This window comes from Glycine max, chromosome 17 (genome assembly GCF_000004515.6).
Source record: "Glycine max cultivar Williams 82 chromosome 17, Glycine_max_v4.0, whole genome shotgun sequence".
In the NCBI taxonomy this organism is placed as follows: Eukaryota; Viridiplantae; Streptophyta; class Magnoliopsida; order Fabales; family Fabaceae; genus Glycine; species Glycine max.
The window spans coordinates 34,757,514-34,767,821 of record NC_038253.2 but is presented as its reverse complement, the minus strand read 5'-3'; the positions used below and the strand labels follow the sequence as shown (position 1 = coordinate 34,767,821).

Sequence of the window (10,308 nt, the reverse complement as noted above, 5' to 3'; positions counted from 1 at the left end):
TCAACATTTCGTTGGACCATTTATCAATTTTTATGTTGTTAGTTTTTTTTTTAACTTCTAAGTTTTTCTTTTTAGTTAAAATATATGAAAAGGAATTACATGCCTCTCGCAACTAATAATAATAATAATAATAATAATAATAATAATAATTTCACTCTTATTTCTAAACTTAACTTTCTGACTAAATATTATATTTAATAAACATAGTATTTAAGTAATACTCATTAAATATAATATAATTCTTAAACTTAATAAACTATATATATTTTATACGTTTAACTTTTTCTATAAATTTATTAATATCATAAATTATTCTTAAATACTAAGAGATCTAATTTACTTAATTGAATAATACGTGCGAGTGTTGAATTCCTATATATAAAAATAATATTCTTAAATAAAATGCAATTGTTACAAAATTTGCAATCAAAATCAAAGATGTAGAAATATCTATTTTATACGCTTAAATCAAAGATGAAATATCTGTTTTAAATTAATTTATACATTTCGTAGCTTGGTTCCTTTCTTTCTTCGTTGGATACATGTATGTATATATTTACCTATCAACATCCACATCACATTTCAGCCGTTAGTCCCTGAAGATGACGCCGTTCGAAATTCTCATCAACGGTTCCAACGCGTCCGCGGCGAACTTCCTCGCGAACAAAAACGGATCCCTCCGTCCGTCGCCGTTACCGTCACCGTACCTAGGCCTATCCTCCCTCATCCTCCGAATCAGCTCGGGCCCCACTTCCCACGCTTCGTACGTGCGAGGATGCCCGTCCACACGCCCCGTCCAATTCACATGCGTGAGCGTGGCCGGCACGCATCCCTGCGGGTCCCACATGCTCAGAAGGGTAGGAAAGTAATTCTCTTCTGGGTAGCACGTGTCAAACCGCACGCACGGCACGTTGAACTTCGGCCACAGCACGCGATCACTCACGACAAGCCGCGCGTGCCGACGTGTCAGCGCCCAAAACTGCGACCCCACACGGAATTCCTCGAGCCTCACTTCTGGGAGCATCACGTGAGGTCCACGCGCCGCCCAACGGTCGTAAGCCACTGCTTCATTGGCAAGAATCTCGACGAAGCTCTTGCCCCTGCGGAGAAGCGCGTGGTAGGTGAAGTTGAGCGAGTGGAGAGGAATGCAAGAGGGAGAGAGTAGCACGAACAGGGAATTGGAAGTGTCGTCGAGGAGCGCGTGTGCAAGTAGGCGACGCGCTGCCGCGGTGAGAGTGGGGGAGAATCTCCTGGTGGGTTGTGAGCGAATAACGCGGTTGAAGAACACGCCGGAGAAGGGCGCGTGGTAGGGAAATGTTGGGTCCGCGTGGACGTAAATGTTGAAGAGATTCTTTGATGTTGTGGTTTGGTTGAAGTAAGATTCCCATAGTGGCGCAAATGGGAGGGGTTTGTTGGTTAGAAACATAAAAGCTACCTTCTTTGGCCTTGTGGGCTTTGCATTCACGCGCATGGCTGCTTTGAATAGGGCGTCATGGCGGTTTTCTTGCCACATAGACGGTGATGGTGATGATAAAGGTACTGACAATGATGTTAGTAATGATTTTTTGTTGGGCCCAATGGGTCTTCTTTTTTCACGAGTGATTACTTTGTGAAGCTCGTCATCTTGGATATTTAGTGATGGTGACAATAATGATGATGTTTTGTTTAGATTTTCGTGGATGGTAATGTTTTTGGGAAGAGGCATTGGAATGTCAAGGATGATGGGGGTGGTGGTTGTTGTTGTATGTGTGGTGTTGGTGGTGAAGACTATGGCTAGAGGTAAGCAGAGAAGGAGTGCACAAAGAAGAGAAAGTGGGTTGGGAGATAGTAGCATTGTTTCGAGGATCTTGTTTGTGTATTTACATTTGCTGGTATTTTATTTAATGTTTGAAATTGGAACGGTGGAGTCATGGAGATTTTGAGACTTGAGTGTGAAGGGGGTTTGTTGTTTGATGATATGAATTAATTGAGTTCTCTAATTTTAATGTTTGGATTTTCGGATGCCTTGGAAACGTGGATGTGCGTTGTGAATTGTGGTGTGGTGTTGGATTGTGCATGCTTGTAACACGTAGGCCAAAGCTGTCTGTTGTTAGTTTGGTCTCGCAAAGATACAAAAGTTTGTATTTAAGGCTGAAACGAGCACCGTTTGACTCCAAGTCTCGAAATAAACACTATTATATTTATAATCAAAGAATCAGTAACAAATTTTCTTCATTTTAAATCAATTGACTTTTAAGGATTTTTATTTTTTATTTTCACAAGTTAAGAAATATGATTAGTCTAAAATATTGAAATTAAGGATATGTTTTACCAATTAAGTGTGATACACATGACTTGATTGGTAATATAAACTCTTTTGATGTGTAATCACCGATATTTTAACGAGACTTACAGAGATACATAACATGAGTGATTTAATGTTGAAATTGATTCCTTCTTCTTTGGTAAATGAAACATTGATTGTAGAGAATTGTTAATGCCTTTGGCTATGTGACTTGATCAAGTTCAGATTTATTTTATGCATTGAGTTCATCAGTTGATTTAAAGATTTTGTATGAAGCCAATGCCTGTTACCCTTTTAGAGTTCGAGCGAAGAAGTCATTTTTTTTGTGTATTCATCAGCGTTCTCCTTCAGTATATATAAACTAGATAAATGAATGGACACATGCATAAATAGGGCCTTCATCAATCATAAATATAATGTTGAGTACTTGTCCAGAATGACCAGTACACTTGGAATAAGAAACATGTATATACACCAAGAAATGAACTTGGGAACTTAGGTACTATGATGTTTCATTAAGAAGGAAATAGAATGGGATAAGTGAAAATTTCAAATTGCAATGAAAAAGATAAGATAATAAATAATTTCATAAGGATTTCCATTCATGTTTCCCCTTTCTTTATCAGTAAATAATGGTGGACAAAAAGTGGATGGAAAAAATAAAACCATAAATGTACATGTACAAGGACTTGTGTACATACACTAGACCAATTTCTTTTCTTTTTCATTCAGATCCACTCCACTAAATACAGCAACGTTAACAAGAATCAGCCTCAAAGGTTTTATTCTCTGAGTGATGCTAATGGATATTTGGGTTGCTCAATCCAGTAAAATCACACTTTGTAAAGGGTTAGTAGTAGTTGTCACCAAAAAGAAGCTGCCAGCAAACTCTGCTAGAAAAGAAGCTGAGTTTTTGCCAACGAAAGTTGGTCTAGTTTTTAAGAATAAGACTCATCTTACAAGAATTTAAGTTCGAAGCCTATTACCAATGCAAGGAACTTGTTGATAGGTTATCTATAAGTATTTCTATAAACACTCTTCAAGCTTTGAGGCTTACCTTATCCTAATGAGTGCTTAGGACTTATCTCACCTGAACATTTTGTCTTCAGACAAGAAGCCGGGTTTTTTGGTTTTCTAATTGTAACAATTGCTCAAGACTCACAAGGTTAGCAATTGAGTTATATAACTAATGTCTTGCTATATAATTAGGTTGTAAAGGTTCACCAATTGAAGAAACTGAAGACAAGGATGATAACAAACTATAATGGAAGTCAATCTGCAATTTCCTGTGAAAATAAGGATTATAGACAGTCCCTTTATTTTGCTCTTCCTCTTCTAGTTGCCTAAGTGGTATGGCAGCAAGAAAGCGTTTGATGAACTCTTTACAACACTCTTTTCCTTTGCAAACTATCTCACCTCTTCCTTTCTTACTTCCCTTTGCATGCATCAAACTTGAACCATCAAACTTCAACATGAAAGCCTTTTTGCATCCCTCAAAAAGCCTCTCCCCCAAAGTGTCAATCACATAACAAGCATCAACTTCCACTTTCAGAACAAAGAAATGGTCATTCCAACTCACTATGTAAATTCTTGGCTCATGATCAACCACACCATCATTTCTAGTTATCTCATCCCAAATATCATCAAAGGACATGGCTCCTTCTAAGCATTTAAACTTCTCAGGGGAGAAAAATCCTGTGTAGGAATTTTGAGGGATAACAACTAGTGGCCTAATGTTGGCTTCCAAGATTGTCTCTAAATCAAAATGCTTATCAGGGAAAAGCTTTAGGTAGTGATCACTATGACTCAGCTTTCTCCATTTAGAGGAACCCTTTTTGATGAGGCTATCAAATTGAGCCCTTGTTGGCATGTTGTGGTTGGAATGAAGCCAGTGAGCTATGCACACTGCTAGTGCTGTACATGCACTCTCACCACATGCTTTTTTGCTTCTTTGATCAAAGGAAGCAAAGAACACATTGGTTTTGAGCTTTGTTTTCCCATCTCTACTCCAAAGTTCCCTATTTTCCCAGCCACTTGCAGTGCATTTATTGTGATCAAAGTATGGTCCCTGCAAGAAGTTGACAATATCCATTGGTAATTAGTCTACAAAAGTAACCATTTTTTAAGCTCATTGAAAAAATGTTAACAAATGAGATGATTCACAGAAGCTGTTAAGTACCAGGATAAATATGATTAAAAAACAAACGTTTAATTAAAATTTACTGAAACCACAATAGCATAATGTCATCTAATTATAAATCACTTTTGTAATAACTACTACATTAAAAGTCATTCTAACAATGATTTTTTATTAGTTAGCAGTGTTATACTTATGATGCATGACAATTAAATTCAAACAATTATATAAATCAAAGGATTAATGTGGACGACAAAGAATATTGAAGGATGTTAATGGCATTGTTACATACCATGGAATGAGTTGAATGTGAGGTCAAAGGCTCTCGTTTACTTGAGGAGGTTCTTTTGAAAGTCCATCCCTCGAAGCTTCTATTCCATGGCAACATGGACCAACTCCTCTGCATTGTGTCCAAAAAGGTCTCTGTATCTGAGTCCACAAACCTCTCTGATCTTGTAACACTTGACCCATTACAGTGAATTGCAGTGCTAGTGCTACTGCTGCTGCTACTGCTTGTGGTTGTAGTGGTGGACTCATCAGATGAGTCATCTGAATCACACACAGATAACTCATCCGATTCATAAGAACTCCATTGCTCAACTTGATCATCAACTTTCCCATTATTTTTCTCCCCAAGGCATGTCACTTTGTCTACAAATGCTCTAGGCAAGTCATCATGAAAATTTCTCAGTTTCAATAAGCTCAATGAAACCTGCTCATCAAAAGTATTACTAATCAATTAATTATCCATAAGAGTTGCAGAGTTCGGACACATAAAAATAAAATAAAAAACTAACAAACAGCTAAGAGATCATTATTTATTTTCTTAACGACTTTGCTGTATATGTGCCTCTATGAGTAAAGACCCATGAGGACATATATAAATATAGTGGTAGTAGTACAACTAATTAATTAAAATGAAACTGTGTTAAATAGATATTAGAGCATACCAAAAGTGTAGCTTCCATGAACACCCCATGCACCTTCAATTGGATTGGAAGTGTTCTTTGAACCTGACAACAATTTGACTCATTCTTCATCTCCTCCCCCTCCATCAACTCTGCCATAGTAACGCTCATGGAAACTTCTCCACCCATCACCATTTCAGGTTTATATTCTCCTACATCACCCTCCCCCTGCATTTCATTTTTGGACAAATTTTAATCAAACACATAAAGAAGAGAACTCAATTGGAACACACCAACACTAATTTTTTTAAACTTTTATGCTATCCTAATGTGTCAGGTAATTGAAAACTATTGGCTTTTATAATAATTACAAGTAATTAGTATAAATAATTTTTCACTGATAAGGTATTACAATTAACAATAAACATAGTGCATGTGTTTTGATAGTATAAAAAATTTTACACTGTTATCTAAGTCTAATTATAAACTGACATATGCACTTTGAAAGTTATATGTAAGTTTATAATTTCTGAAAGTTATATGAACTATAATTTCCGGTTAGTGGAGGCTGTGGTAATATATAAAAATTAAACAGATAACTAAAAATTTAACAATAAAAGTTTTAAAAACATAACATGTTCTTACATGTAAGACATGAAGTGCCATATGGCACGTGCCACTTAGGGACCTATGTTTGAGCAAGAGATGAAACCCGCAGAAGTCACGTGCGTCCCACACGATTGTTGGTGCCTTAGAATTGATGAATCTTTGGGGGAAGGTGGTGTGAATGGATCCTAGTTTCTGGGTACGAGTTGAAGAAGAAAAAGAAGAAGAAACTTTCCCTTTCTTCGTAGCTGTTCCTGTAATCTGAATTGCAATTATCTTGTCATTTGCAGCACCCAACGTTGCTCCAAATTCTAACCTCAATTGACTCAACTTAACAACGTAGTACTTGTCGGTGTGCCCCCAAAACCATGGTCTCCAATACTCCATCACCATGGTAATGTACTAATCATTCATATGAAAATTAATGCCTCAATTGGGTCACCATGTTGTACTAACCAAGGAACTGTTGCATTTAATTTATAGTATACTGATATATCTACCATATTTGCTTGATATTAGTCACGTGCTAGTTTAGGGTCTTTTTTAGGTTTGGTTTAGAGTTTAGATATATAATTTTTAATTCTCGTTATGAAGGTTGAAATAAGGTAAACGTTCTCCATATAAACCACGTGGATGAAATGAAAGTGATCCTTCAGCGGATGGTGAGTGAAGTGGGAGAGGACCAAAGAAAAAAAAAAAGATAATGACGTGGGTTACAATGATTAGTTAATAAGGTACAATTCTTTTTTTTCTTGAAGTCATAATTATCTTCAATTTATTGGATCAAATATTAATTTTATTTTATCGATCAGATATTAATTCCATTTACCATGTAGGATTGTTATTAGTTCAACCAATTTTTCACTTAATGAGAATTAATTATGAGTTCTCCTAACCAATACATCAATTTTTTAGAATGCACGATTCTATGAATGAAGAATGAAAAAGATATGAGCAGCGTATATACACCAGGGATACACGGAAGAACCACTTCTTGTACCACGCGGTGCTAGTGCATGCAACTACACCTTGCTTCCAAGAAATTTGGTTCTAATGTTTGTTACATATGTTGTTTAATTTTCTAATCTAATTATCTAATTATAAAATAATAATTAAGGACCTTCTTTTTGTATAAAAAGAAAAAGAAAGAAAGGACCCGTGGACGGAATGTTTGTACTCAAATTTAATTTGTACATTAAACCAGTTTTTGAGGTTAAGAAAATTTTATCCCATTCAAGATTAACGCAACGTCTAGGACTCTAGGTACTGTAAACAAAAAGAAACAGTGATCGTGTACTTCTAATTGCCCCATATTTTTTTTTTTGAAAAATCATATAAAACTAACAAATTTAAGTTGAGATAAAAAGAAAACATGTGAGCACATCGGCACATCAACGTGTAATTTGAAAAGAATATATTGGTAATTATTTGATTAAAAGAATTAAGAATTGAAATTAAAAATGACGTGTTATTATTTTAGGAGAAATTAATTCTAAGGTTAACCTATTATTTACTGTATTTTAATAAAAAAAGAGTATATTATTATTTGACTTAAATATGTTTTTAATCCTTTAAATTTGAATAATTATTTTTTTAGTACTTAAAAAAATATCTTTATTAGTCTCTCAAATTTTTAAAAAATTTATTTTCATTCATGTTTATTATATTCATAATTTTACAATTTATGATGCCAAAATTTATTATTTTTTTAATTTATTCGTGTCACTGTTTAGGTGTTTATCACAAGGTTCCTTTGTTTGGGCTCAGAGCTATAAATGGACCAATTTGGTTGAATTAATTTTTGGAAAGTATTACTATCTGTACCTCATCCATTTTTGTTAACCACACCAATACCTTGTTTTCTGTTTGTTTTCTTCTTCTAAATTTTCTCTTCATAACACCCTTTAACCACACTACTCATTCCTAATCGTCTGAGAGGCTACCTCTTCCAATAAGTTAGTTTTCTTTTTCTCCTGTTACACTTTGTTCTACAATTTAAATTGCGTGCCTATGTAAAAAAATTGTCTTCCAATAATTAAATTCTGGAATTCAAATGGCATACTTTCGAAAATATAATGTGTTCCGGAATATATCTTTGGAAGTACCAATCTATATTACTAACATCCTTTTTGCATTAAAGAATTGCTGAAGAATTAGCTGTCTCTCATCATCTCATTTCTGTATGATATTGTTCTTATATGTTCGACGTATTGTTTATTTTTGCTTTAGTATTACTTAATTATTCAAATTTCAAAATATACTTTTGAATTATCTAATACATTGATTTTGGAATTTTCTTGGAAAAATAAAATTGGTGAGTTTAATCCTAGGGGCACATTAAGATCTGCACATGTCTCAAAAGTTCAAAAAATACTTACAAAGATATTAATTATCCATCAACAAGGCCTTCTCTTACATTGAGAGCGAAATTTGAACCCACATCTTTATGGTATTAGTTTGATCCTAACTAATTGAATTAACCTTTGTTGACATAATGATTATAAAATATTTGATATGATATTTGACTAATTAACAAAATTTTAATTGAGTTTGTTATGGATGGTCCAAAAATGGGTTAACGATTCATGTAATACTTGTTGAGATATTTGATCTCTCATTATTCCTTACCCTTTCTTTAGTGTCGCTATATTCCTTAATCCTAATTTCCTTATTATTGTGTCATTAAACATGCCTTAAAGCGTTACAATTGTGAATCCTAACTTTGATCAAGCCCTAGTTTTAAATTGGCTTGATTTCAATTTAAATGAAGTGACAAAAAATTGGATTTTTGTCTATATTATAGATTTTATGTCTAATTTTAAAAAATACTTTTATCCTTTTAAATATTTCAAAATTCAATTTTAATCCTTATAAAAATTTAATATATTTTTAATCTGTACATTTACCAACATTATGTTGGTTCTAATGAAACTAGATTTAAATACCTTAAATTAAATAATGTCTTAAGTTCAAATTTTGTAAATGAAATAATATAATTAAAAGAAGATTATACTAAAAGTAAGTTATTTCACGAAAATTATTAGAAAAATTTGTGAATATTTCAGACCTACAATATATTAACCCAAAAAGATCCCTTCATTTAACAAAAGTTACAAGCATTTAGTCTCTCATGAGAAATTTAAAACATATATTTCTATTTAAAATATCTTTTATACAATACATAAAGAAAATTTTGACATAATATTTTTGCCCAAACTAACGATACTTTAATATTTTTTCTTCCTAATTATTTTATATATGAGTTATTTAATGAATTCTATTAATTTCTAGGGCATTTAGTGTGTTTAGTGAGTTTTTAATGCACACTTAATAAAAAAATTATTTTTTAAATTATTATGTACTAGGGAAAGGATAATAGGTTTTAATTGTTTTAATATTGAGCTAGCATTTGAATTTGTGAATTCATTTCCTACTTAATTCTATTATGAAAAATAATAAGTGATTCCCTTAGGACGTTGTATTAAGGAATCAAAAGTGATTTTTTTTTTCCGAGGAATGAAACAATGCACTCCTCCATAATTTTCTATACAGCTCAAACATAATCTTCAACAAAAACTTTCTATTTGCTTATTACAATGCTAATAAAAAAATATAGGTCTTGCTAAGTATTGACCTTACATACAATAGAAAGTCTTTAAGTTGAGATTACATTGAAAATCACAATAAAGTAAATGTATTGTTATATATTTCCAAAAAAAAAAAAAACTTTTCACTTTTGATTCCTAGCTTAACCAATGTCCTTTGGACAAATGGGCGGAACTAGGAGGAAGGCTAACAGGCAGACCCCAAAAAACATAAAACCTCTTGATATTTTAGTTAGAAAAAAATTTAGACAAATAAAATCATAAAAAATTCTTAACTTCTGGTGATATTCTTCATCCTTCGTTCCTAATTTCCTCTTTCCTATAATTTATTGATGTTTGAGTATTTCTATGTTCGACGATGAACAACAAGTAGTAAGGTGCAAAATCTCAGGATAGTGAAAGAAAAATTTAAGGTATGACTGAATTGCATGATATATATGAATTCAATCACATCATTATAATTGTCTATCAAATTGTGTTTGCCTTTAATTGTACATTCCCTTTTAGTTTTTTTTATACAGACAATCTCTTTTAGTGTAATTACAACTGAGTTATTAAAGATATGTTTAGTTTGCATTTTCATTTTCTATTTTCATTTGTAAAAGATTAGAATTTTGAAAATATGTTTGATTTGACTTCTTATTTTCTGTTTCCATAAAATAAAAATACTGAAAATTTATGATATATTAACTTCTTGTCTTTTTGTATTTTTAGATTTGCTTAAAATTACATTCATTGTTATCACAATTTCATTTTATCCGAAATAAG

At 32.9% G+C, this 10,308-nt stretch overlaps 2 protein-coding genes across 2 annotated transcripts; both read right to left on the bottom strand.

Moving 5' to 3' along the window:
- Positions 1–439: 439 nt before the first annotated feature.
- LOC100788566 (glycosyltransferase BC10) lies at positions 440–2,093 on the bottom strand. The gene has a single exon (XM_003549236.5). The coding sequence runs from the start codon at positions 1,832–1,834 to the stop codon at positions 590–592; it is 1,245 nt and encodes a 414-aa protein (XP_003549284.2). The 5' UTR covers positions 1,835–2,093; the 3' UTR covers positions 440–589.
- Positions 2,094–2,873: 780 nt separating this feature from the next.
- LOC100788029 (uncharacterized) lies at positions 2,874–6,397 on the bottom strand. The gene is made up of 4 exons (XM_003549235.5): positions 5,975–6,397; positions 5,372–5,557; positions 4,714–5,133; positions 2,874–4,352 (listed from the first exon to the last, which is right to left on the bottom strand). The coding sequence occupies exons 1-4, from the start codon at positions 6,326–6,328 to the stop codon at positions 3,471–3,473; spliced, it is 1,842 nt and encodes a 613-aa protein (XP_003549283.1). The 5' UTR covers positions 6,329–6,397; the 3' UTR covers positions 2,874–3,470.
- Between the last annotated feature and the right edge of the window lie 3,911 nt (positions 6,398–10,308).

What these genes read in the sequence shown, in the direction of transcription:
- LOC100788029 (XM_003549235.5), bottom strand. Translation starts at nt 6,328, where the DNA reads ATGGTGATGGAGTATTGGAGACCATGGTTTTGGGGGCACACCGACAAG. An exon ending in TGGCACTTCATGTCTTACAT is followed by an intron (nt 5,558 to 5,974) that starts GTAAGAACATGT and finishes AATGAAATGCAG; the next exon opens with GGGGAGGGTGATGTAGGAGA. An exon ending in CACATTCAACTCATTCCATG is followed by an intron (nt 4,353 to 4,713) that starts GTATGTAACAAT and finishes AACTTCTTGCAG; the next exon opens with GGACCATACTTTGATCACAA.
- LOC100788566 (XM_003549236.5), bottom strand. Translation starts at nt 1,834, where the DNA reads ATGCTACTATCTCCCAACCCACTTTCTCTTCTTTGTGCACTCCTTCTC.